At 45.3% G+C, this 27,717-nt stretch overlaps 1 protein-coding gene across 1 annotated transcript in view; it reads right to left on the bottom strand.

The window, feature by feature from the left end:
* Positions 1 to 3,789: 3,789 nt before the first annotated feature.
* The window catches only part of plcb3 (phospholipase C, beta 3 (phosphatidylinositol-specific)), a 100,030-nt gene continuing 76,102 nt past the window's right edge, over positions 3,790 to 27,717 (bottom strand). Inside the window, exons 13-32 of the mRNA XM_015946546.3 lie at positions 25,730 to 25,814; positions 25,106 to 25,220; positions 24,894 to 24,967; positions 24,720 to 24,816; positions 24,549 to 24,633; positions 24,145 to 24,269; positions 23,874 to 24,028; positions 23,627 to 23,788; positions 23,428 to 23,527; positions 19,219 to 19,323; positions 15,606 to 15,694; positions 15,374 to 15,476; positions 11,716 to 11,766; positions 11,236 to 11,345; positions 11,086 to 11,153; positions 7,252 to 7,387; positions 7,064 to 7,140; positions 4,862 to 5,006; positions 4,651 to 4,737; positions 3,790 to 4,248 (exon numbers count right to left, since the gene is read on the bottom strand). Coding sequence (XP_015802032.3) covers positions 4,003 to 4,248; positions 4,651 to 4,737; positions 4,862 to 5,006; positions 7,064 to 7,140; positions 7,252 to 7,387; positions 11,086 to 11,153; positions 11,236 to 11,345; positions 11,716 to 11,766; positions 15,374 to 15,476; positions 15,606 to 15,694; positions 19,219 to 19,323; positions 23,428 to 23,527; positions 23,627 to 23,788; positions 23,874 to 24,028; positions 24,145 to 24,269; positions 24,549 to 24,633; positions 24,720 to 24,816; positions 24,894 to 24,967; positions 25,106 to 25,220; positions 25,730 to 25,814 — 2,215 coding nt within the window. The 3' untranslated portion in view covers positions 3,790 to 4,002. The remainder of the gene's footprint in view (positions 4,249 to 4,650; positions 4,738 to 4,861; positions 5,007 to 7,063; positions 7,141 to 7,251; positions 7,388 to 11,085; positions 11,154 to 11,235; positions 11,346 to 11,715; positions 11,767 to 15,373; positions 15,477 to 15,605; positions 15,695 to 19,218; positions 19,324 to 23,427; positions 23,528 to 23,626; positions 23,789 to 23,873; positions 24,029 to 24,144; positions 24,270 to 24,548; positions 24,634 to 24,719; positions 24,817 to 24,893; positions 24,968 to 25,105; positions 25,221 to 25,729; positions 25,815 to 27,717) is intronic.

Raw genomic sequence — 27,717 nt, 5'->3', positions numbered from 1 at the left:
GTTACTAAATTGTGACTCAGCCATCTGAATGTTGCAGCTGAAATCCAGGATTACAGTTTTCCAGTCCCACCTGGCACAGACAACCACTCAAAGTCCCTTAAATCTCCATTTTGATGCTCAGGTTGACCTTCAGCAGGTCGTCTCGATGTCTCGATTAGCGATTTGTGATAAGCTATTCGAGATACGTGACCAACAATGTGTGTGTTCTGTGGTCTAGAAGCGCTCGTTTGAAAGAAAGGCTCAGTTTGAGTAAACATACCAGCTAGTCATATCATCACGCGCTAATTAGTTTATGGCTAATTTGGCTAGGTTATTCTAAGATCAACAGGTATTATAATGGGTTTTTGCAGCTATGCTAGTGCTAAAAGGCTAATAGGAGCAGCATAACTGTCAAAGGGATAGAGGAAGGAAGGAATGGATGAAAACAGTAGAAGACTAGCCTAGAATCTAGAACATCATGCAAAGCAAAATATATTGGATGGCTTTCCAGGCTAGTAGAAGAAAAGAGAGGCTAGGGATATTGTGTGTGTGTGTGCGTGCGTGCGTGCGTGCGTGCATGCATGCATATGTGTGTGTGCATTAGGGGTTGTATGAACTAGTCGACGAGTCGACTTCACGGCTCTGTAGTGACTTTTTATGCCTGTCATCGACCAGTCGCTGTCACGTGATAATGACTGACAAGATGCAGTCCTCCAGCAGGTGATGAGCCGCTGCGTCGAGAGGCGGAGGCGACGCGCTGTGCCAGAGCGTCGGTACTGACACCGGCGGTAAAACGGACATTTAACCAAACTGTGACACTTTCCCTCTTGCAATTTTACCTTCCCCTCACCCCCATCCTAATCTTAACCAGTCTGCGCATGCAAAGCTCTGATCGTTGCGCGCTCCATGTCGGCTCATTTCCTTTAATGTTTTCTGTCTGTTATTTGTGCCTGATGCGTTTCGCTGCTGCGGAGCAAGGCTCTTCACCTGTTTTGTTCTCCGGTGACCCACCCCCAAGATTCCACTATCTCCACTCCGCTCCGCTCCGACACGAACTCCGCAGCAAAAACGGTCCCGCTGTAGTCGGCCGGCGAGCAGCGGCACTCCGCTGTTTTTGCGGTCGGTAGATCTTTTAGAACTGCAGTTCAGAGGTAACTCATGAGGTGAATATATATGAACCCAGGTAGCAGTTTCTCTTTAGGATTGAGAGGAGATGCAGGAAGATAATAAACAGGCAGGACAGAAAAATAGTCAAATAAAAACAAGTTAGTTTTTGTACCTGGTGTGTCATGGTCTGTGTCGGTGCAACCTTCCTTCCAACGTGGCCGACACGTTAGACTGTTGTGATTATTTCTCTATGAAATTCTTACTTACCTTACCTTTAAACAGCAAACTCTTTCACTATAAACTGTACAAGAAACACGAGAACATCAGCAAATAGGATCCGTGACAGGAAGTTTATTACTGGATGTTCATTCATATATTAATTATGGAGGAACAGTAAAATATTACATCTTGAATGATTGTCCCTTTATATCTGATCACCTACATGCACAGTGAAGCCGTCTCTGCCGATCAAACTGCTGCTTTTAATTTATTTATAAAGTCCAGACGTAAAATATGGTCTCATTACTGGTGGCGCTGGAGGCAGGGGGATGCGAACGACAGCGAAGACTGGGAGGGGAGGGCTGGCAGCCAGAGGCCTCGGGGAAGGCCCGAGGGCCACGAGGCACCAAATGTCTAATAAGCTGTGGCGTCCACCGGTGCCGGGCTTTGTGTGTCTATCAGAGCTAAATCATCAAGGTTAAAACTCCTGAACTCACAGAAACGTCCAGTAGGAACGCTCGCCGGCGAGGTTAGCCGCGAGAGTTTGTAGAATGGTTTTGTGGTGGGAATTTTCAGTGTTTTTGTCACAATAATGTGAATGAAGATGCCTATGAACAGAGGAATGATATCTGTTGATTAAAAGCATCCACGAGTCCCTGATTTATGAAGAAAAAACTCTCCAGGTGAGCAAGGTTTTTCCCCAGAGGAACGGGCTTGCATACCTGACATTTGAGTTTCTCCTACTTCTACAACAGTCAAGGCGCTCTGTTAACCATCCTGGCTGAAATCAGAGTAAATCCAAAAAGACTTCCTGTTCTGTGCGCTCTGATTACTGATCTGCATCTGTAAAGTATATTTTATTTTTATTATATGTTGATTATTTACCTCTAGAAGTCCAGAAAAGTACAGAAATTCATTAAAGTAAGTATTTTGCATTATCATAAATGTGTAAATGTGTTTTGGCTTATGCACCATTTATTATCACACCAAGACCCGTAAACACCTGCAGCAGATGGACGGGTTGATGCGGTCTGTAGCCCAGGTGCTCCAGTTCATGGAGAGTTGTTCAGTTAATGTGCGTGTCATTATTTCTTTTTTAATTCTCAAACAAATAAAACCAAATGAATGCAAATGAGCGCAAAGAGAGAAAAAGAACTTGTTAAAAAGCCCTTGGTGGCTCCGTCTTTCACAGGAACAAACTGGAGAGGCTTCACACAAAAGCAGCGGCGGTGGAAGGTGGTTGTATTGATGTCTGCGTCACAGGAGCAGCGTGCTTCACAAACATCCAAAACGCATCAGAAAAAGTGCATTTCAACAGGAACGGTTGTAAAAATGAAAGAAAAATGAAAATATACAATTTTGCTTTCCACAAGATGGTCCTGAAATGAAACCAAAAGGATAAAAGTCCTCTCCCGTCAGACGTTCCTGCTCTGAGACACACTATAGTGCATTAGTGAAGCAGCATCTCTACCACCTTTAGATCGCTCCGAGGCGTTCTGTTGTGGTTATCCACAAACCAACAAACTCATGACCAAAAAATAAAAACATCCTGATGAAAAGTTTGAGATGGATATCAGGCACATAAAAATACTTAACCCTCCCACCGTCTTCATGGGTGTGACCCCGCGAGGAACGTTGACCTTTGAGCAGGGTTGATGGTCCACGTGGCCGGGGTGAGGAGTGAGCACCACCTCACCCCTGCCACGTGGACCTCGAGGGATAAACCATCAACCCAGCTCAAAGGTCAACTTTCCTCGCGGGGTCACACCCACGAAGACGGTGGGAGGGTTAAACAGATTTACTGGAAATAAAAACTTCCATTTCATTTTTTAAAGAACGTTTCCCCCCTTTAAAATAAAATGATGAAATCATTTCAGTTTAGAGAAAGGCAGCCAGTGGAGGTGCGCACACGCACACGCACACACACACACACACACACACACACAGTACCATCAACAGCCCATTAAATACAGACACGCTTTGGCAGGAGCGGAGACGCTTGCGTGAACGTACCTTTACATGTAATTACCTGGCTGGACAGGTGAGACGGAGGTAGAGGACCCCCACCTTACCACCACCCAACCATCCGTCACCGCCAAGTTGAAAAAAGGGCCGAATCTAAAACATGAGAGCTCAAAAACTAGTTTCATCTAAAATCCTTGAGGTTGCAGCACCACCTACTGGCCGCTGGCTAACATTACATAGAAATCTCTTTCCCTTCATGTCCACTTAATTATTGTGTGAATGGCTTTTTTTAGATTATAAAAACATTTGGTTGGTGACATTTACTCCATGCAGCTTCATCACTGGATACACAAGGGCACTAGAATATGCAGGAAACCTATTTTAGAGGCTATTCTAGGGGAGTATCAGCAGCCAAAAGCCATTTTCTAGCTGCTCCTTTGCCCTACGCAGTTTCAGAAACATGAAAAGGTTTTAGCAACAGAAAAGCAGGAAACCTGCTAAGAAGCCCGCTGACCCAAGAGAGATGCTGGAATAAAACGTAAAATCAGGACAAACACGATCAAAAGAGGACTGATTAGGATGCTGTTAAAAACAGCTACATAAAAATACAGCTTTGTAGACAAGGATGAACCAGTCCGCATTAAAAAAGGAATAAAATTATAAAATCCCACGTCGTAATTACTATCGAGCCCCTGGAGGGCGTGTGAAGAAGCCGTCCCTCTAACTGAATGATTAATCTGTCTCCGACAGGACAGAGGGGCTCGAAGACTTGTCCAAGATCTTGTTGGTGCTCCTCCGATGGGACGGGAACGTCGGCGTGGAACAGTTGGACAGACTGGCTGAGCCTGGGCTGCTGTGATTGGACAGGGACTCGTTTCGGACACCTTTGTTGTGGAGCTCCGCCTGCAGGCACAGGGCCACCTTTACAGTTAGCTGCTGATACTCCTCATCCAGCTCTTGTTCCAGCTTTTTCTGATTCTGTCCAAAATCACAAACAGGATCAAAACGAGTCTTTTACCTTCGGAAGGGTTAAAGAGCAGAATGCTGCCTCCGGTGGAAGAGTCCAGGAGTGTAATCGTCTCTTTCTCCTTCAAACTACGCATTAATTACATCATTTATTTTGCGATTGTGCTTAAACTACAGCGACTGAATCAAGCACTTCCTGTATATGTGCATTTAATAAATAAAGTGGTTTAGCTGTCAGAAATCTGGAACCGTGTTCAGATGGGCGCCGGGTTAGTGAAGCAGCAGCTACCAGTTAGACGCCAGGTCTATATCCACCACTAGAGCGACACGACAGAGCTTTTATCTGTAGATCTTTCCTTCAATGGCATCACTCTGGTGCTGATTGTGTCAAATAGTGTGTTTTTAACAGCTCACCTCTTCAAACTCCTTATTAAGACTCTCTAGCACCCCCTGGAGGTCCTGCTTGAGCTTCTCCGATCTCTTGTCCTGCTCCTCCTCCAGCTGGGGACCAGAAAGGAGACAGAGTAGGACAAACCCGAAACCCACAGGGGCTTCAGTTGGTGTGTGTGTGTGTGTGTGTGTGTGTGTGTGTGTGTGTGTGTGTGTGTGTGTGTGTAATACTCACAGTACGGATTGCAGAAACAGTTTCTTTAATGTGTCTCGAGTTGATCTCATTGATCTCCTCGTCTGGCTTGTTGTCTTTGACTTTGACTTCACTGATGCTGTTCTGACGCTTCCTGTCCATCATCTTCTGAATTTCTTTCTTCTCCCTGCAGAAACAGTTACCGCTTTACATGAAAGGTAAACCCCAAGAACCAGTACTAGAACCTTTTCCCTTTTCCATACACACAACCTCACTGGGTCAGATGTGCTATGCTGATTATTCCCAACTCCAAAATTCCCATGAAAGCCCAGCACCTCCAACTAAATACACTTGTTCCCAGTCAAACCAGCCATACAGAGCAATATTTCAATCCGAATCCGGGTCAGGGATGAGGTCCTGCCCCAAGTGGAGGAGTTAAAGTATCTCAGGGTCTTGGTCACGAGTGAGGGAAAGCTGGAGCGTGAAATCGATAGGTGGATTGGTGCTGCATCTGCAGTGATGCGGGCGTTGTACCGGTCTGTCGTGGTGAAGAGAGAGCTGAGTCAGAAGGCGAAACTCTCGATTTACCTATCCTACCCTCACCTATGGTCACGAGCTTTGGGTAGTGACAGAAAGAACGAGATTGCGGATGCAAGCGGCCAAAATGAGATAGGGTGAGAAGCTTGGTCATCCGAGAGGGGTTCGGAGTAGACCCGCTGCTCCTCCACATCGAGAGGAGCCAGTTGAGGTGGCTCGAGCATCTGGTCAGGATGCCTCCTGGACGCCTCCCTGGTGAGGTTTTCCGGGCACGTCCAACCGGGAGGAGACCTAAAGGTAGACCCAGGACACGGTGGAGGGACTATTGGGCCATTCCCATCTGTACCGGGTCAGCCCGAGCCGGGTAGCCCCAGTCGGCCCCAGCCTGGCCCGGTTGATTCCACACATCCTTGTCTTAAGCCCATGTGGGCTGATTCTACCCACCAATCAGAGGCTTGCTCTAATGGAAGGTGTGAATTTGCTGTCAGCAGTGGGTGTGTTGGCCCTGGTCGGCCTGAAGCAGACCCTCTCGAGAAGAGGGCTGAGAATGAGCCTTGGTTGGCCCGGAAAAATACCAGGCCACCCAGATAAGTAAACAACCTATGGTACCCGGCCCGGGCCGACCCGGTACAGATGGGAATGGCTCATTTGTCTCTCACCTGGCCAGGGAATGCCTTGGGATTCCCCCGGAGGAGCTGGCCCAAGTGGCTGGGGAGAGGGAAGTCTGGGCCTCTCGCCTTAGGCTACTGCCCCCGCGACCCCACTCTGGATAAGCGGATGAAAATGGGTGGATGGACTTATTCCCCAACACTAACCCCAAAAGATCAGGCCATGCCTAACCCAATAACCTAACCCAACTCTGTGGCCTAGTGGTCCGCCCTGAGACTGGGAGATCGTGATTCAAATCAAAGGTCAGGTCATACCAAAGACTACAAAAATGGGACCCATGCCTCCCCACTCAACACTCAGCTTTAAGGGGTTCGATTGGGGGCTTAAATCACCAAATCACCACTCCCCATGGTGATGGGTCAAACCTGGAGGTGCGTGTGACGATTAATGGGACTTAAAACTTTAAAATGCCACCCAGATTCTGGCCCAGGGTATGGTCCTCATCTACTACCCTTTGCAAATGTTTCACAGGGTTAGGGTTAGGGTTAGGGACATCACAACTGAGTCACTCCAGTCATCAAAGATAGTGCCTGTGCTCGGAAGCCTCACCTCTGTCAGGGTGCCCCAGGGCAGCTGTAGCTACATTGTAGCTCATCACCCTCAGTGCGTGGTGAATGTGTGTATGAATGGATGAATGATACTCTGTAGTAAAAAGTGCTTGGAGTCCTCTGAAAGGCGCTATACAAGCACGGGTCAGTGTCCTTGGCCAGGACACCCCCCCGCCTTGCCCGCTGGTGGTGATCGGAGACAACTGGAAGTGCCTAGCATGTACGGCTACGATGCGGCTAGTCGCCGCCAGTATGCGACTGTGTGGGTAAATCTCTGTTGAGTGGTAAAGGAGGGTTCTAGGGGGTATTACATATAATGGAGACCTTTTACCCTTTACCATTTACCTACCCTGTTGGGCTCAAGGGTAAGTGCCTTGTTCGATTCTCCTTCGTAAGCCACTTTGGATAAAAACTTTGGATGAAAGTGCAAAATTCATAAACATAAAACAAACTTGAAATATCTCCCGTTTAAACTGTAAATGCAGCGCACCTTTCACACGTGTCTTTCATCTTCTTCATGTGGTTTGATTTACAGTCTTCGGCCAAGTCCTGTAACTTCTTGTAGGCCTGAAAACACACCACACAAGTCCGTGGTCATTCTGCACTGACTCGCCAAAACCAGAAGGGTCCATTATCAGAAGAGCGGGTTTGTTCATTAACTGATGGAAGTGTTGTCACCTCTTTCAGATGCTCAAGTCTCATCTTTTCTTCCTGCTTATGAAGCTCTTGTTGGAGTTTCAGGAGCTCCTGCATCTGTTCCTCCTGAAGCACGACCGTCTGGTTCTGCGCACTCAGGCCAGATTCCTGAGGTTCACTGGCGAGCACATGGAGTCAGATTTCATCAGCTGCATCTTTTGTTCCAGGGGTGTATAAACATTTCAAGACAAGAGCCAAAATCATGATGATAAAGTTCTTGCGGGTTAGGTTTATGGTTATTTGTAGGGCTGCACAATATATCGCAAATATATCGTTATCGCGATATCAGCATGTGCAATATGCATATCGCAAAGAACAGATGAATATCGCAAAGAATGGTCAGCTCAAATGTTTGCTACACACGATGCATTCTGTCAATCAAACGGAAGCATGATGTTTTTTTTTTACAAATCTAATAGAGCTCTTCACCCATTCGGCCAATGGGGTGGGTTCTCATAGGTTAGACGCCCGCCCCCGACACTTAATTTTGATGGTTAGTGAACGCCTGAGTTAGCTTTGTTCTGCTCTTTCTACTGATTCTGCTTTTGCCGGGATCCACCGATTGCCTTTTCTTGATCATTCTCTTTTTCCCTTTCCTCCCATCTAGCGATGGGTACCGAATTCGGTACTTTTTAAGGTACCGACTAAATTCCACAGTACCGACTGAGCACCGATTCACGTCATTTGAAACGGCGCCTCGTTTCGGTACCCGTCCTTCATAACGAGAACGTGCCTAGACAGCTGCGCATGCGCAAGAGCGTTATGTCGTCGGTCGCTGCGAGCCAGTTGTAAACAGAGCAGCATGGTAGAAAGAACGCACGCTAAAGCTTGGGTCCACTTCACTAAATGTGATGGGTAACTGGGTGATGATGAAACCAGCGACAACGATCTAAGTGAGACATCCTCATCTTAATCTGCTCCGGTAGGTAAATAAAATGTTTAACATAACGTTAGCTTGATATGTTAGCTACCGTTCCGCTAATGGTGCGTTCACTTTCTCCTCGGAAATTCTAACTTCCCAGTAGGAAAAATCAAATGAAAAAAGACGGCAAAAGGAATGAAGATACACAGTAAATTTAGTTCACAGTAAAGATGTTTGCTTCAGTTTAATTATCAGCTTATAAAACTACAAGGACCATGTTAAAATACAAACAGTTGTATGTTATTTATTGTGATATTTATCAAATATGGTTATAAATCAAGAAAAATATACATTTAATTTTAAAAGAGAACTAAAATATTAAACACTGAAAAGTATCTAAAATTGGTACCGTTAAGTACCGGTATCGATTCCTAGGTACTGGCAATTAGTACCGAATCAATTCAAATGTCAAAGGTACCATCCCTACTCCCATCTTTTGCTTTTCTCATTTTTATGACATTTTTGTCACTTTTTAAATTTTTTTATTTTGATTATTTTTGTTCCTGAATTAAGTTTATATTTATCGCAAGTAATACCGTCATCGCAGTATTATTCACTGTTATTGCATATCGCAGGTTTTCCTACTATCCTGCAGCCCTAGTTATTTGTAAACCTGGATTGTAAAAATGTTAAACACTAAATAGGTTTTTAAACTTTAAGCTAGGGCTTTACCATTGTGATCGTTGCGTTAAAAACTTGACCAGTTTCATATGCGACACCATTCTGCAGCCCTCTGCTGACCAGAAAACTGAGCGGGTATGTGCTCTAGGGGGCGCTCTTACCTGCTTAACAGCTGTTAGCTGTTATGCTAGCTGTTAGCTTTTTCAGTTCGCCGAGCGTCAATAATGAGCACAAGAAGAAGAAAAAAAGTAGTTTGCTTTTGTTTTTGGCATCATGGCGGTGCCTGGAAGTAAGACAGTAATGTCTTTGGAGGTGAAGCAAAGACCTAAAACCAGAGTGAACATCGGCACAGCCTACACTAGTTTGAGGGAGCTAAAGGAGGCAACAAAATCACGGACTGATTGTGACCTGGATTTGTTGCTACTAGATAATATTTTTTGTCCAACAGTGTGGATCATTTTACTTAGTGGTTTATTTTAGCATTTGTTGGCTCGTGTTTGTGTTAAATCAGTGTTAGCGCTAGCTAAAGCAGGGTTGGTTCTTATTCCACTTTCAGTCACTAGGGCAGAGGAGCAGCAACAAGCTCTGTGTTACTTTATTATAGTCACTCTACATCCACCGCTTGCAGGACAGTCCTAATTCCACAAATCCAGAAATGCTATTGGAGGCCACATAAAGTCACTAGAGGGCCACAGAGGGCCCCTGAGCTGCACGTTGGACATGCCTGTTTTATACCACACATGTCCAGCAGAAGGACTGGTTTCTGTAACTTTTGCTTCATTTTAGTACGTGGACATTCACAATCCATCAACACTCACCAGCCACTTTATTAAGTACACCTGTTTAAGGGTTTATTAACATAAATATCCAGTGTTGGGAGTAACGTGGTACAAAAGTAATTAATTACTGTAATGCATTGCTTTTTGCTGTAATGCGGTAATGTAAGGCATTACAGGGAAAGAAAATGGTAATATTTACTTGGTACAATTGTCAATAACGCGGTAATTACAATACATTTTTAAACCCAGAATCAAGATGTGGGTTTCCTAAAAATTCAAATTGCAGGAAGCCTGAAAAAAGATCCAGTATCCACATATATGACGTCATGTATGGACTCGGCTTTGCGGGCATTCTACGAGCAGAGAGGACGCAGCGGTGATGGCTCAAATACTCCAGCTGCGTCCTGCACGCGGCCGCTGTTATATTCACAAAATCGCTCCACCAAAACAAAGTAATTTGTTTGTGATCGTTTATATCAGCCCATATTCTCTGGTACTTCATGTACTTTTCAGCTGAGTTCATAATCTGGGCCCCGGTGATTTCATCTCATTGCTGCTGGTTCGGTAGATCCCTTTGGCTGATTAGTTAGAAAGTAGGAAATCGAGGAAACAGTTTTTCTGGAAGATGGAGAAAACATGCAGCATGCAGGAAGGTTAGAGAGAGAAAGGGCCGGAAATTATTCACATAAAATCACGAAAACAAAACAAAGTGCTTGAAAAGACAAAAAGTAGGTAGATTTATCCCCAATACACATTTTTACCAGTGAAAAGCAATAATATATACGCATTTAATATTTATACATGTGATAGAATCAGATCACCCCAGAAGTCAGTCCCACATCCAGGGCCGTATCAAGGCATTTGGGGACCAAGGCAAATGTAGGCTTGGAGCCCCCACCACCTCACTTCCTGCTCAGTTAATATAAGATGGCAGCGTGCTGAGAGTACAGATTGTTGTTGCTTTTATTTAATAAACAATCATTTTAAAGCACCGTTGTTATATCTGACTGTTTTAACAGCAACCCTAGCTCAGACACCACATCACCTTCCACATATATGTCATGAGCTCACTGAGCGTCACATGACCAGATTCATACTGAAGTTGTTCTGGTGAGAGTAACTTAAAGTAATGCAAAAGTAGTGTAATGCATTACATTTTAAAATCAGTAATATTGTAATGTCATGAATTACTTTAAATGAGGGTAACAAGTAATAAATAATGCATTACAGCTTTGAAGTAACTGGCCCAACACTGCAAATATCAAATCAGCCAATCAAATGGAAGCAACTTAATGCATTCAGGCATCTAGATGATCTGCTGAAATTCAACCTGAGCTTCAGAATACAGAACATCAGAAATCAGACTTTGAAACTAGACAGCTTGGGCTGATCTGCTTGGATTTTAACCATCCACCGTATTTGGGGCTTACATCAATCTCTATCTACGTCCATCTTTTTGTCCTTCCATGCATCCATCCACCCGCCTTTACTTACTGTTTTTTGATGCTACGTTTGAATTTCTTCTCGATCAAGCTGCATTTTTTCTGGATTTCTGACTGAAGCTGGCAAAAAAACAAAATAAAATACTCAAAAACCATCGTATCACTCTAATTATCTTGTATGATTTTTTTATTTTGCAAGTACCTTCTTTTGGTTCTTCTTACTCAGGTCTTTGAATTCTTTAAGCTGCTTCTTTTGGAGTTTATCATAACTCTTCTGCTCCTTCAGCTCCTTTACAGATGGGAGGATGAGTTCTGATTGACACATGAATAAAATAAAGATGTTGCTGAGAACAGATAAACAGTCCAGCTCATCATAACAGCTGCTCTACACGTGACAGATTCAGTTGATTTATTTTGCGCCAAATCACGACGAGAGTCGTCTCAAGACACTTCACGAAGTCAACGTTCCAAGTGAGTTCAGTTCATTGCGCCAATCATTTTCCTACATAAGGAAACCCAGTAGACTGCATCGAGTCACTGACTTGTGTCAGTGATTTAACAGCAATCCTCATACTAAACAAGCATGTAGCGACAGTGGAGAGGAAAACTCCCTTTTAAAAGGATGAAACCTCTTCAAAAGACTTCAGTAGTTTCAGTTCAGAAATATACGTGAGGTCCTTACTTGTTATGACAGTGGACACGAAATCCTTGTCCTTGGGAGTTGATGATGGTCCTACACACACACACACACACACACACACACACACACACACACACACACACACACACACACACACACACACACACACACAGTAGATGATAGATACATTTTTATCGGCCTCGACCAATGGCGCCCCCAAAGGGTGGTCAGGGGTGGCCATGGCCACCCCTAGAAAATGCCCCCCCCCCCCTCAGGAAAAGCCAGTGTTAATAAATCATATTAATGTTCTCTCAAACAATAAATTAATCTTATTTATTCAAGACATAAATGTGAAACACAATAAAAATTATACAATTAATGAGTAAAGAAATAATCAGAATAAAAAATACATGTTTCTGCTTCTCACCATTAGAAAAAAATGTTTTAATTTCCAAAGTTTTTTTGTGAAAACGGCAACAGGTGAATTAAACAAAAAAAATTTTTTTAAATAAAATTTGAAATAACATTTTAAATAACTGCAATGTTTATGTTTGTAAAATTTGAGTTAAAGAGCAAATAGCAGGTTAAATTATTTTTCTAATTCATATAAAACACTGTCCAAAAAATACTATTTAAAAAGCTTATTGTGGACATTTGGTTTTAAAATACATAACAGCAGAGATTTCTAGCAGAACCGGACCTTTCTCAGCAAAGCTCGTTTCTAAATGTGAACCTCTGACGTAACCAAAGGGAGTCAGAAGCTCGGCTGCCTCAGCTCAGTGTGGAGAGTGGCTAGTTTTAGGGTAGAGAGGTCATGTGATCCAGTCAGTGTGTGTTTACTAGTGTTGGGTTGTGTTCATGTTGATAAACTAGAGTGTGTGAAGGCGGTACCAACTCCAGCCTGTCTGGACATCGAGTCCACGGGTTTCCAGATCAGAGGAAAAACGCCTCTATTGCCGTGCCTGTGGGCGTTTCTGCAGCTGAAAGACGGACTTCTGTAGCCCACATCGGTCGATACCGGGTCAGGGAGGCCCGCGCCCGGCTCCGGAGACCCGAGGCGGGGTTTAAAAAATTAAATGTGGATCAATGTCAGAACCGACCACCAGAAGAGATGCGCGGCTCAGTGGGCCAGCTGGTTTCCGGGTCGGAACCGGATCAGAAACGCCGCCTGGACCACCAGGAGATGATGCGCGGCTTTTAAAAATACCAGCTCGACTGTCTCGCTCGTGTTTGGGTCAGATCCAGCTCACAGAAGCCCGCATGAGCTCCAGAACCAGATCACAGGCGTCTCTCTCTCTAAGGTAAACCAGGTTAGGTGAACGGATATTAGCGAGTATGAGAACGCTGACAGACGCTCATTAGCATTAATATTATATTAACTGACCGATACTACTTTAATTGTCTGGTACACGATAGTAATCAGTACTATATTGTGAAGTTAGCACACAAGTTTAAGCTAACATGGTTCACTCGCCAAGTCTAATGTGTATCAGTACATTACAGACAATAATGAACTTCATCACTATATGCTAATTCTTCGAGAAGGACCTGTATGAAAGACTTGATCAAGTGATATAACTCAATCATAGAACTAGAGTCAACAACAGCAATTATGAAAAAATGACTTTTTTTTTAACATTGGTTGCAAAAATGTGAATGGACTGCTTAAAATGCCTAAAACATTGAATTTGTCCTCAAGTGCAGCCCGAAAAACCATCAAGCACTACGATGACACAGGCTCACACAAGGGCCGCATCAGGGAGGATGCCACTTCCTCCAAGACAATAGCACCTGAGGCTGGAGTCCAGATAAATGCCAATACCAAACCAACTTGAAGTAGCTGAAACATCTGTATAACAACTGTTCAGAGAAGACTGCACGAATAAAGTCTTTCTGGGCAAACTGAGCCCGATAAATGAGTGCAAATCTGTGCTTTGGTCCGATGAGACTAAAAGCTGACGTATTTGTTTCCAGCCGTTTTCATTGTGCAATGCAGAAAAGGCGTCTACATGCATGATTCTCACCATAAAGCATGGAGGACGAGATGTGACGGTGTCGGGATGCTTTCCTTGTGACTGTCTTGTGTTTATTCAAACTTGAAGCCCCACTGCAGCAGCATGGCTACCACAGCATCCTGCAGCAACGTGCCATCCCATCTGTTTGTGTATAGTTTTTCACCAGTGGCATGACCCCAAACACACCTCCAGCGGGTGTAAGGAGGGCAATGCAACAATGCAGACGGCCTGCCTCCATGGACACCTGACCTAAACCCAAACCACCTGGGTTTATGGGCCATTCCCATCTGTACCTGGTCGGCCCGGCCCGGATAGCATAGCTTGCTTACATATCTTGGTGGTCTGCCTTTTTTCAGGGTGCAACGAGACTGCTTTTCAGCCCTCTTTCTGACCAGGACCAACACACCCACTGCTGACTGATGAGCCGGCTTATCAGTCAGCAAATTTGCACCTTCCATTAGAGCAAGCCTCTGATTGGTGGGTGGAATCAGCCCACATGGGCTTATGGCATGCTCAGTTCATTATCATTCGTTATCATGCTGATTACCTAGAAGCTGAAAATGTCTCTGACTGCATTCCTTGCATACCTAAGCAAGGATATGTGGAATCAACCGGGCAGACTGGAGCTATCCGGGCAGGGCAGACCAGGTACAGATGGGAATGGCCCATATAAGCCCCCTTCAGACAGGCCATGAAAAATGGAAAATTTCAGGACTCTGTCCGTAAGACCTTTGTGTCTGAATACAAACATTCGGATAACGTTTTCCGTAATTAAACCGGACGACGGCCCTAGTGACAGGTCACGGTCACAACTTGTCACGGACAAGGTGGCTGCTTCAGACTGGTGAGGTTGAGTTCCGGACAGGGAGGAGGGGGAGGAGGAGGGGACTGGGGGACGCTGTGCGCACCTAGATAGCTCACTCCAGTAGCATGCGGCGAACCATGGCAGCTCGCCTCCTACGGTACCGTCTAGACGCGCGACGGAGCGCTTCACACCGCTTCAGTGATTCCTTTAACCATTGAGCTTCATCATCCAGGTCTCTTATGCGTCTTCGTGTGCGCAGAATTATGCTCAAGTCCGATCAGTGAGAAGAATTCTATCTCATCGTCTGCCATTTGACTGAATGGCTTTGTTTGGGTAAATGACGCATGTACGCCCGCCGCACCATTTTTACGCAATATCTGGGAACAGCCTTCCCACCCCCCCAGACATCTGGAACTTTTCCCTGCTGTGTGAAGGCAGCCGAAAGGACAAGTTCCGGTACAAAAGTGGTGTGTCTGAAAACACAGTTCTGGTTAAAAACCGGACTGAATTGTCCACACATATTCCAGAATGCCAATCTGAAAAGGGTTATAGACATCAAGTTCCCAGCCTCTATGGGAACTCCTTCGAGAGCGTTGAAAAACCATCTCAGGTGCTACTTCATGAAGCTCGAGAAAGTGTGCAAAGCATCAGAATAGCAAGAATATACAAAACACATTTAGAGTTACTTCACGCCTTTATAGTATATATACACTCATTGTTTTGATGTATTCTGGAAGAATCTACAACAGCCATAAAAACAGAAAAAAAACATTAAATGAGAGGGCGTGGCCTAACCTTTCTAGTTTAAATGTAAAAGGCTGAGCTCAGAGAAAAAATACAAAAGGCAACAGTTTAAGTACAGGTAACCAAACCTCCTCACCTGGTTCAGACGTCCTGTTGTTGTTGATGATTTCTTCTTTAGGTTTGGGGGCTGGCCGCGGGTCGGGGGTGGGGGGGGAATCTGGAACATCCATCATCTCTGTCTTTAGATTGGAATAAAAGCAAGCTGGTATTAATCCCTGTGCAAACCATCTGATAACCTTGGAAATAATCCAGGTTTATTTATTTATTTATTTTTACAGATACTTGTTGGGAAAACAGAGAAATGTTACCTCGTACGCCATGAGCGCCTCCAGCTGTTTCTGTCTCTTGTCAAACTGACTGACATACCTGATGGGGTCTGCCAGGGCATCGGCATATTCTGGTAAGTAAATACATTTTATTTATATAGCCCTCATAACAGACAGAAAGTCACAAAGTGCTTTACATAGATCAAAACAAAACAAATCATAAAGTCATAAAGGTAAAAAAACAACACTATAAAACAAATGATGACGATTACAAATTTGAGTTAAAGATAAGAGAATCAAGGATTTAGGTAAAAGCAGATTTAAATAAAAGGGTCTTCAGGTGTTGTTTAACCCTTCCACTGTCCTATCAGGTGGCCCCGCCAGGACAGGGGGTGGTAAAACTGGGTTAAAGTTTATGCCTTGGCAGGGGTTAAGTGATGCACCCCTTAAAAAATCTTAAAATAAAAAATGTAAATACAGCAAAGGTCCATCTGACCCCATTAACAATGCGGAAGGGTTAAAAATTTCCAGACTACCATGGCCTACACAGACTGTGAGGCTCTGCTGGGAACGTCTGGCAGAGTCCCTTCTCAAAAGCCATTTCAATTCCCGCCTCCGACATAACTTTAAACACATCTCGGGGGAGGCGTGGCACATTGAGTCTGAGTGGGCCATGTTCCATGCTTCCATAATTGAGGCCGCCGACCTGAGCTGTGGCCACAGGGTGGTTGGTATCTGTCAAGGTGGTAGTGAACAAAGGAATGAGATCGCGGATACAAGCGGCCAAAATGAGTTTTCTCCGCAGGGTGTCTGGGCTCTCCTTTAGGGATAGAGTGAGACGCTCGGTCATCCAGGAGAGGTTCAAAGGAGATCCACTGCTCCTCCTGGTCCAGAGGAGCCAGTTGAAGTGGCTTGGGCACCTAGTTAGAAAACCTCCTGGACGCCTCCCTGGTGAGGTATTCTGGGCACCTCCAATCAGGAGGAGACCCAAGTGAAGACCTGAGACACACTGGAGGAACATGTTTCTCATCTGGCCTGGGAACACCTTAAGATTTCTCTTGAGGAGCTGGCCCAAGTGGCTGGTGAGAGGGAAGACTGGACCTCTCTGCTTAGGCTGCTGCCCCACATAAGACCAAACCCACATTAGTGGAGGACAATGGAAAAATGCATGAACATGTTTTCCCAGATTTTTCAGAAATCCACTAAAATCTTTGGGTTTTTCTTTTTGCTTCGTACATCTGTCTAAAGAAACAAAACTAAAGCCCATGATGCAGTGGGGCAGCAGACACTGAGCCCTCTCCATGCTTTTCTCTTTAAACTGGTCTGTTGCTCATACATTTCAACTGCGTCCACCTGGAAAGTTCAGGAAATAGAACTTCCAACTTCAGCTTGAGTACAGAATTTATTTTTCCAAGAAAAGTCCCGGTTTAACATTAGCCCTTTTTAGAAGACACACCATGCCGGCAAATCAGCATAATTCTGCTGATGCTTCTTTAGGTTTGGGGGCTGGCAGTGGCAGTTGCCGAGGCAACATCTCGGGCGTGGGAGGAGTTTGGTGAGGCCATGGAGAAAGACTATTGATCGGCTCCAAAGAGGTTCTGGCAAACTGTCCGGCGCCTCAGGAGAGGAAGGCAGCAACTCGCTCACACTGTTTACAGTGGGGATGGGGAGCGGTTGACGTCAACTGGGGCTATAGTCGGACGGTAGAAGGAATACTTTGAGGAGCTCCTCAATCCATTCCGAGGAGGAACCAGAGCCGGGAGACCTGGGGATGGACCGTCCAATCTCAGGGGCAGAAGTTGCTGAGGTAGTCAAACAACTACACAGTGGCGGAGCCCCGGGGGCGGATGAGGTTCGTCCTGGGTATCTCAAGGCTATGGATGTTGTAGGGCTGTCATGGTTGACACATCTCTGCAACATTGCGTGGTCATCGGGGGCAGTTCCTGTAGAGTGGAAGACCGGGGTGGTGGTCCCCATCTTTAAGAAGGGTGACCTGAGGGTGTGTTCCAACTATAGGGGGATCACACTCCTCAGCCTCCCTGGAAAGGTCTACTCCAAGGTACTGGAGAGGAGGGTCCGATCGATAGTTGAATCTCAGATTGAGGAGGAGCAATGTGGTTTTCGTCCTGGCCGTGGAACTGTGGACCAGCTCTATACCCTTGCAAGGGTGATGGAGGGGGCATGGGAGTTTGCCCAACCAATCCACATGTGCTTTGTGGATTTGGAGAAGGGTTATGACCGTGTCCCCAGGGGCACCCTGTGGGGGACGCTCCAGGAGTATGGGGTGGGTGGCCTTTTGTTAAGGGCAATTCAGTCCCTTTACCAGAGGAGTGTGAATTTGGTCCGCATAGCCAGTAGTAAGTCGGACCTGTTCCCGGTGAGGGTTGGACATCGCCAGGGCTGCCCTTTGTCACCGGTTCTGTTCATTACCTTTATGGACAGAATTTCTAGGTGCAGCCGTGGTGTGGAGTGTGTTGAGTTTGGTGGCAGGAGAATCTCGTCTCTGCTTTTTGTGGATGATGTGGTCCTCCTAGCTTCATCCAGCTCTGACCTTCAGGTTTCGCTGGGTAGGTTCGCGGCTGAGTGTGAAGCGGCTAGGATGAGGATCAGCACCTCCAAATCTGAGACCATGGTTCTCGACCGGGAAAGGGTGGCTTGCCAACTCCGGGTCGGGAGAGAGGTCCTACCTCAAGTGGAGGAGTTTAAGTATCTTGGGGTCTTGTTCACGAGTGAGGGTAGGAGGGATCGGGAGATCGACAGGCGGATTGGTTCGGCGTCTGCAGTGATGCGGACGCTGAGCCGATCTGTCGTGGTGAAGAGGAAGCTGAGCTAGAAAGCCAGACTCTCGATTTACCGCTCGATCTACGTCCCAATCCTCACCTATGGTCATGAGCTTTGGGTAATGACCGAAAGAACGAGATCACGGACACAAGCGGCTGAAATGAGTTTCCTCCGTAGGGTGGCCGGGCTCAGCCTTAGAGATAGGGTGAGGAGCTCGGACATTCGGGAGGGACTCGGAGTAGAACCGCTGCTCCTCCGGATCGAAAGGAGTCAGTTGAGGTGGTTTGGGCATCTGGTCAGGATGCCTCCTGGACGCCTCCCTGGGGAGGTGTTTCGGGCATGTCCTGCCGGCAGGAGGTCCCCGAGTCGACCCAGGACACGTTGGAGAGGTTACATCTCCAATCTGGTCCGGGAACGCCTTGGGGTCCTGCCGGAGGAGCTGGTGGAGTTGGCCGGGGAGAGAACGGTCTGGAGCTCCCTAGTTGGGATGCTGCCCCCGCGACCCGTACCCGGATAAGTGGAGGAAGACGACGACAACTGCCGCCACGGTGTGTCTTATGAAAGTGCAGTAGCGGCATGGCGATCTAGGATTCTGCAGGATCCACCGTAGTGATGCAGAGCTCCAGGAGTTTCTCTCCGTTAGAGCTGGAGCTCAGATCACCCGAGACTGCACGGGACTGTGGAGGCGCAGCTTGTTAAAAACCTTCAGTGTGGCTTCGATCACAATAAAAAGAACATTTTGTCCAGAATAAACTGTACAATGTCAGGAGATTGAAATTTAACTAGTATAGGTCTAAAATAAGACCTGTGTAGTCAAGTGGCTTAAAGGTTGGTTTTATTGGTGTATAGTTGTGTGACGATGCGATTTTCTTACTCTGGTGTTCCGTGGGAATGTAGTCCCAAACCTCAGTTAAAACCAGCAGGGAGGGTAACATCAGTGGTTGGTTCAGCTCATTTTTCAAGCAGATGTAGTGGAAGCCTAGGAGGAAATGAACTGGTAGATCATGACGTATTAAAGCATTCTATGATTATTTTTCATTCTTGAAATACAGAGCATGAAGCTGCAGAAAAGACCCTTTTGTGGAGATTCCTAGAGCGAGACTTTAGAAAAAAAACTAGACGTATGTTGGTGAGGATTTTACGGCATCAAGCTCATGGTAATCCACATGCATCTAGACCTCTTTGGTTTCTTTAAGATGTTTCGCTTCTCATCTGAGGAGCTTTAGCAATTCTTACTAGAGCATGGGAGTGTCGAGGTTGAAAATTTTAGCCGTCTACTGTTGTTTAATGAGCTGAAACTGCCTATGCATACCCCTACTCTATTGTGTGGGAATGGTTGTTTTATTTAGATGCAGGAGAGAGTGACCTAGAATAAAAGTGTGTTTGGAATTAGGTTCAGAGCAGCACTGTAGGTGCTGGAAAGGGTTAGGGTCCTGTTTAATGCTGGTCTTTACCGTTTAACATACAGTAGGTATTCAGACCCCCGTCAATGTTTCACTCTGTTATATTGCAGCCATTTGCTAAAATAAATGTAATTCATTTTCCCTCAATGTACAGACAGCACCCCATGTTGACAGAAAAACACAGACATTTTGAAAATATATGCAGATTTACTAAAAAAGAAGACTGAAATATCACATGGTCCTAAGTATTCAGACCCTTTGCTCAGTATTTACTAGAAGCACCTTTTGAGCTAATGCAGCCACGAGTCTTCTTGGTAAAGAGGCAACAAGTTTCTTACACCTGGATTTGGGATCTTCTGCCATTCCTCCTTGCAGATCCTCTCCAGTTCTGTCAGGTTGGATGGTGAACAGTGGCGGACGGCCATTTTTAGGTCTCTCCAGAGATGCTTAGTTGGGTTTAAGTCAGGGCTCTGGCTGGGCCATTCAAGAACAGTCACAGAGTTGCCGTGAAGCCACTTCTTAGTTATTTTAGTTGTGTACTTAGGGTCATTGTCATGGTGGAAGGTAAACCTTCGGCCCAGCCTGAGGTCCTGAGCTCTCTGGTGAAGGTTCTTGTCCAGGATATCCCTGTACTTGTCCGCATTCATCATTCTCTCGATTGCAACCAGTCATCCTGTCCCTGCAGCTGAAAAACACCCCACAGCATGATGCTGCCACCGCCATGCTTCATTGTGGGGACTGTATTGGACAAGTGATGAGCAGTGCCTGGTTTTCTCCACACCTATCGCTTAGAATTAAGATCAAAACTTCTACCTTGGTCTCATCAGACCAGAGAATCTTATATCTCCCCATCTCGGGGTCGTTCAGGTGAATTTCAGCAAACTCCATGCAGGCTTTCATGTGTATTGCACTGAGAGGCTTACGACGGGCCACTCTGCCATAAAGCTCTGACTGGAGGAGGGCTGCAGTGATGGTTGAGCTTTCTACAACCTTCTCTCATCTCCTGACTGCATCTCTGGAGCTCAGCCACAGTGATCTTTGGGTTCTTCTTTACCTCTCTCACCAAGGCTCTTCTCCCCCGGTAGCTCAGTTTGGCTGGACGGCCTGCTCTAGGAAGGGTTCTGGTTCCCAAACATCTTCCATTTAAGGATAATGGAGGCCCCTGTGCTCTCAGGAACCTTTAGTGCAGCAGAGATGTTTTTGTAACCGTGGCCAGATCTTTGCCTTGCCACAATTCTGTCTCTGAGCTCTTCAGACAGTTCCTTTGACCTCATGATGCTCATTTGATCTGACATGCACTGTGAGCTGTAAGGTCTTCTATAGACAGGTGTGTGGCTTTCCTAATCAGGTCCAATCAGTAATCAAACACATCTGGACTCCAATGAAGGTGTAGGACCATCTCAAGGATGATCAGAAGAAATGAAAAGCACCTGAGTTAAATAAATGAGTGTCACAGCAAAGGGTCTGAATACTTATGGCCATGAGATATTTCACTTTCTCTTTTTTAATAAATCAGCAAAAATGTCTAAAAATCTGTGTTTTTCTGTCATCATGGAGGCCGTGTGTACCTTAATGAGGAAAAAATGAATTTAATTGACTTTAGCAAACGGCTGCAATATAACAGAGTGTAAACTTGACGGGGGTCTGAATACTTAAGAGTACCCAGTGTTTGTGGCTTCCTTCACTCCTCTCTCAAACCACCTATCTTCTCTGTCCAGAATGTGTACTTTGTCATCTTCAAAAGTGTGTCCCTTGACCTTCAGGTGTAAGTAGACTGCAGAGTCTTGACCTCTCTCCCGTGTTGTGCCATGTGCTTGTGTAATGTTATTTGGTTTCCCCTGAGTAAAGATCTGGACGGTCCTCACTGCATAGACGCCAGTACGTTTCTCTTTGGGTGTCTTGTCATTTGGTTGGACCAGTTTCCGTCTGAGGGTCCAGTTGCCTTATTTCAAACCTCTTTGGAAAAAAAACAAGACAGTACAGAGAGCCCCGGGGACTGTTTACTAGGTAGTCTAAAGGTTTTGAATGTTTGTGTCAGTGTTTAAGGCTAATCTGTGACAGAACCTTTCCTGGTCCTGATGCTCTGGAGCCTCCTACTTAACGGCACAAAGTTAAACAGATCAAGAGAGGTCCTTGAATATTGCAGTTGCCAAACCACACAGTGACGCACCTAGCGATGGGTACCAACTTCAGTACTTTTTAAGGTACCTGGCATGACTCCCGTCCTTCACCCTCCTCCACTTCCTCATTATACCTTCATTCAGCTCACCTGGTCCCTTCACCAAGCTCAAGCCAAGCCCTGGTTTCCACAGCAACCTGACCTACACCTCATCAGCTTCATCCACTTCACCTGCTCCTCACTCATCAGCTCATCTTACACACCTGCTTCCCCTACTAAATATTCACCAGCAAACCACCAGTTCCCTGCCAGATTATTACAGCCTTGCCAGTAGTTCTCCAGCCATCCACCCTGCCTGATCTTTGCCTCTGGACCTGGTTTTTTGCCTGACCCCTGCCTTGCTCTCTGCCTGCCACTTTGACCTTAGCCTGCCTCTGAACCTGCCTCAGCCTTGCCCTCCAGGTACCTCTGCTTTAAATAAAGACTTTTTATATATATTTTTACTGTGTTGGCGTCTTCACGGGTCTTCTAAACTCGGTTCCTGACAGTACCGACCGAATTCCATAGTACAGACTGAGCACTAATTCACGTCATTTGAAACGGTGCCTCATTTCGGTACCCGTCCTTCAGTCACTGTGAGCGAGTTGTAAACAGAGCAGCATGGTAGAAAGAATGCACGCTAAAGCTTGGGTCCACTTCACTAAATGTGATGGGTAACTGGGTGATGATGAAACCAGCGACAACGATCTAAGTGAGACATCCTCATCTTAATCTGCTCCGGTAGGTAAATAAAATGTTTAAGATAACCTTAGCTTGATATGTTAGCTTCCGTTCCGCTAATGGTGCGTTCGCTTTCACCTCGGAACTCCGAATTTCCGACTGGAAGGATATGAACACGCTCTAAAGTTTGGCTTCACTTTACTAAATGCGACGGGTGATTGGGTGAAGATGAAACCAGCGACAACAATCTAAGTGTGAGGCGTCATCGTTTTAATCTGCTCCAGCAGCTAAATAAACTGTTTAAGATAACGTTAGCTTGATATGTTAGCTTCCATTGCTGCCATTGTTATCAGCTAATGGTGCGTTCGCTTTCTCCTCGGAAATTGTAACTTCCCAGTAGGAAAAATCAAAAGGAAAAAGGACGGCAAACGGAATGAAGATACACAGTAAATTTAGTTCACAGTAAAGATGTTTGCTTCAGTTTAATTATCAGCTTATAAAACTACAAGGGCAATGTTAAAATACAAGCAGTTGTATGTTATTTATTGTGATGTTTATCAAATATGGTTAAATATTGAGAAAAATATGTATTTAATTATAAAAGAGAATTAAAATAATAAACACTCAAAAGTATCTAAAATTGGTACCGTTAAGCACCGGTATCGATTCCTGGGTACCGGGAATTAGTACCGAATCTATTCAAATGTCAAAGGTACCCATCCCTAGCCACTGTATGAGGCTAGATCAACTCATTTTTCACAAAAGAGACACAAACTCCTGTAAATGCTTATATTAAAAAATGTTTTTTTTTTTTTTGCATATTTGGTGTGTGTGCACTCACCAGGTCTAATGGCAGACACAGGGAGAACTCGGTGTCCAATAAACCTGCCATTTTCCTCATACGCTGATATTCTCACTGAAGCTAAGGAAGGCAGGATCACCTGGAAAACACCGACACTGTTAAAACTTGTCAGACAGAAAGAAACAGGATAAAAATATTTCATAAAAAAAAGTCGACCACAGTCTGGTCTGCGAGCTACCTGAGGGAAGAAAAATTTTTCATTTTTCCACACAGGGTCCATCGAGTTCCCGTTGGACATTTTGGTTTTGGCCCTCTTCTTTGCATCACCGGGAAGCCCAAACATGTCCACCTCTACGATTACACCCACCTTTCTTTCTGACAGGAACTGACCTGAGATCACCTTGAGGAAGTGAAATCACATTACAACATTGTAGATACTAGTATATCATACTCTTACTTTAAAAACACAGAGTCTTTATCTTTACTGTGATTCTGAACGCATTGGCCACTATTCCATCCACTATACTGTCTGTGAAAGGGTCGAATTGTCTATCCGTCCGTCTCATGACCTCAGGTTTTAGCAGGTAGCCGCTGCGGCCATTGTACTCGAATACCCCCATGTTTAACTGCATGGGAAGATCTGAATGGGAGGAAAGGAGGGAAAAACACTGTTGAAAGAAAGATTAACATTTGTTTGAAATCAGTAGGCAGCTTATTTATTCGATCACTAAAGCTTGGAACTTTGTTCGCTCATACCAGGAGTCTGAAAGTTTAGCGCAACCATCTGGCAACCAATATTCCAGAAGAGCTGGGGCATGTAGTTGGAACTGTCCACCCTAGTTCCTTTGGGGTAGATTCGACTCAGCTGTTTCTTGTTGTATCTGGAGAAGTACTGTTAAGCATTGACACAGGTGACCAGAAGGCATCCTGATCAGAAGCACCCCCACCCACGATGATGGCCCCTTATTTCTAACGTTGAGCCAAGTTACCTTCAACATAGCCGAATTAAGTTCATATCAGCTGCTCGGAACAAGAACCTGGTCCCCGGGCTGCACTTTAGACATGCCCGTCTTTGTCTGATTTAATGGTTTAAAATCTATTTCAATTAAGTGTCCTATGACAGAAGGAACTATGAAATAATTAAAAGCTTCTTAGGATACTCCAGAAACTCGCAAGGGAAGTTCTTCAGCAAGTCCATAGCTTTAGTTTCCACAAACGAAGACATCTCATACAACCTCTTCTTTTCTGGAAAACAAGAAACAAGCTAATGTATCTAGTAGTGCATGTGAGACAAGCATCTTTTAGTCTTCCTTCTCACTGAGCACACTCACTGGCTGCATCATTGAAAGACTTGAACTTAACAGGCTGGATGTAGTTGACGAGAGTCGACATTTCCTTTGTGGCAATGACCTCTCGGTAGGCGGTACCCTGAGGGACGCCAACAGCATGAAGCCATCAGTTAGCCTGTGCAACATCAAGCATCAACCATCCTCGAGGTCTCTTACCTCATCAGAATAAGGCTTGTTCATTTCCGCGGCCGTTTCTTCAGTGTCCTCTTCTTCACTTTCTGGTTCCAGCTCTAATAAGATGGGATAAAGACGACAGACAACATTGTTTATGAGTCCAGCTGAAATCAGTGATTGTAAATGTGAATGTGGTTAATTAATGCGCAATGTGAAAAGGCCCTTATTCCCATCCTAGTGCAGAACTTTCTCACCTTTGAGTCCCGCCTCTTCCAGGGACTTTACGGACAGGTCGGGTTTCTTCTTGTTTTTAACAAGGATCTTTCCTAGCAAGTCCTGCGGTGAAGGAAGTGGCTGTTCTGGGACCAGCTAAAGGAATCACGTAGGATGAAGAAAATGGTAGTTTCAACCAGAAGAGAGTACCACAGCGAGGCGTTAAACAAAGCTGCTTCAGTAACTAATTATATATTTGACGTAGGGATGTCCCGATACAACTTTTTTGCTTCCGATACGATACCGATATTTCAGCCTTCAGTACTGACCGATACAGATATCAATCCAATATGATATCAGCACAAATCATACATACTTTTACATATTTCGTAGTTTGGAATGTATGAAAGGCTTGATCAGGTGATATTACTCAAAGAACAAGAGCCAATAATAGTGAGTATGAAAGAAATGACTATTTTTTCTTAACCATTGGTTTCAAAAATGTGAACCTTAACGAACCGCTTATATCGGAGATTTTTGATGCCGTCTGATATAATCCGATACACTGTTTTTGGGACGATATCGAATTACTTCCGATATTGATATCGGAACGGGATATCCCTAATTTGATGCTTTAATGTCACAGTGCCAACCACGATCCTTACCGGGAATTTTTCCAGTGGATTGATAAGCAGCGCATCTCCGAAGATCGTCTTGCAATACTCCGCCATCTTAGCCTGCTGGGTGGGTCTGAAATGATAGCTTGTTTTACACCAGAGATCATGGTAAGTTCTATTTCACCAATTTAAGGGTAAAAGTTTAAAAGCAAATGCTCCTGTTAAGAATGACAGACAATGTTAGGGCCACTCAGAAGAAATCAAAAGGTATGCAGGAAGTATTCCAAGATTTTAGATTAAAATTTAAAAACCTATTTTGTTTACATCCATCCATTCTCTTCTGCTTATCCGGAGAGAGGCTCGGACTTTGCTCTCTCCAGCCAATTGGGCCAGCTCTTTCGGGGGAATAAGGCGCTCCCTGGCCAGCTGAGAGACACAGTCTGTCCAACATGTCCGGGGTCTTACTTTAGGTCTCCTTCCAGTTGGACGTGCCCAAAAAGCTTAACCATGGACGCGTCCAGGAGGCATCCTAACTAGATGCTCGAGCCACCTCAACTGGCTCCTCTTAATGTGGAGGAGCAGCAGGTCTACTCTGAGCCCCTCCCAGATGACCGAGCTTCCCTGTCTCTAAGGGAGAGCCCACACACCCTGCAGAGAAAACTACTTTCAGCCGCTTGTATCCGCGATCTCGTTCTTTCGGTCACTACCCAAAGCTCATGACCATAGGTGAGAGTAGGAACGTAGATCGACCGGTAAATCGAGAGCTTCGCCTTCTGACTCAGCTCTCTCCTCACCACGACAGATCGGTACAACACCTGCTTCACTGCAGACGCAGCACCAATCCGCCTATCGATCTCACGCTCCAGTTTTCCCTCACTCATGAACAAGACCTGAGAAATTTAAACTCCTCCACTTGAGACAGGACCTCATCCCTGACCCGGAGAAAGCATTCTACCCTTTTCCGACATTTTCTTGGGTGTTTCGACCGTGCCAGTCACGTACTTTGAGCTAACGGCTAGTCACAGCAAGGTCTGATACTCAAGTGGATTACCTCTCGAGTCTCCCATAAATTCATGTTATTCCAGCAAACATGTGACAACATTCTGTTTGGGAGCAAAAATGCTATCGCTAGCTCGTTTCATCCAAAAATACCCACAAATTCTCTTGTATCTAAAATAACCAAGTAATGTAAAACTGATAAAGATTTGTAAAATTGTTGTAGTGTGACCTCTATAGGGAGTCTTAAGCTGGGCGGACACTGTGCGACTTTTTCACTTATAGCACTCGGCTTCAGCTCAAACTGTACGACTTCCTCGCAGGGCAGATCTCACGAGTCATGCGCTCACACTGCACGACCCAGTTCTTGGATGCGACCTGACTGCTCACACTGTACGTCTGGTAGCAACACGTCGGCCCTAAAAATATGCTAAAAATAGCAGTTTTTACTCAACACGTCAGACTTTTTTGTCTTGTTTTGCCTGTTGTCCTGCGGGAGTGCTGCAGGAGGACACACAGGGATTTATGGGGGTTGGATGAGGAAACGAAATAAAGAAAGTAAATCTGTGTTTTGCGATCAGTTTAATTTGACATGAACACGACAAACACGCTTTCTTGACAATCCTTGTCACTGTGAGTAAAAACAACGTTTAGAAATAAAACGAACAACGTGTGTTATTCGGGAAATAGCAGGCGAGCTGTGTTGATGCATGCGCATGCACCGTGAACGGTTCTGGTATTTTTTGGGTTGCAGCCGCTCGCTGCGCTGCTTCAACAGTGCGATACCCTCACGAGGAACGAGCAAAATACCAAACACTCCAGAAGTCCGTGTGAGCTCACGATTGCGGATCGGTAGCTGGTCACGTGGTGTTAATCGCCTCTCGTAACCCCCTGTACACTACACGATGCTCGGCGCAAAACTCGGCCCGATCTTGTGGATTCTCGCACGAGTGGAAAATCGGCTCAAAAAAGTGAAAAAGTCACACATAGTACGCCCGGCTTAAGTCTCCTCCCTTTCCGGTCGGCTCATGGGGTCCCGG

Source organism: Nothobranchius furzeri, chromosome 14 (assembly GCF_043380555.1).
Source record: "Nothobranchius furzeri strain GRZ-AD chromosome 14, NfurGRZ-RIMD1, whole genome shotgun sequence".
Classification (NCBI taxonomy): domain Eukaryota; kingdom Metazoa; phylum Chordata; class Actinopteri; order Cyprinodontiformes; family Nothobranchiidae; genus Nothobranchius; species Nothobranchius furzeri.
This window is presented reverse-complemented; position numbering and strand designations above follow the sequence as displayed.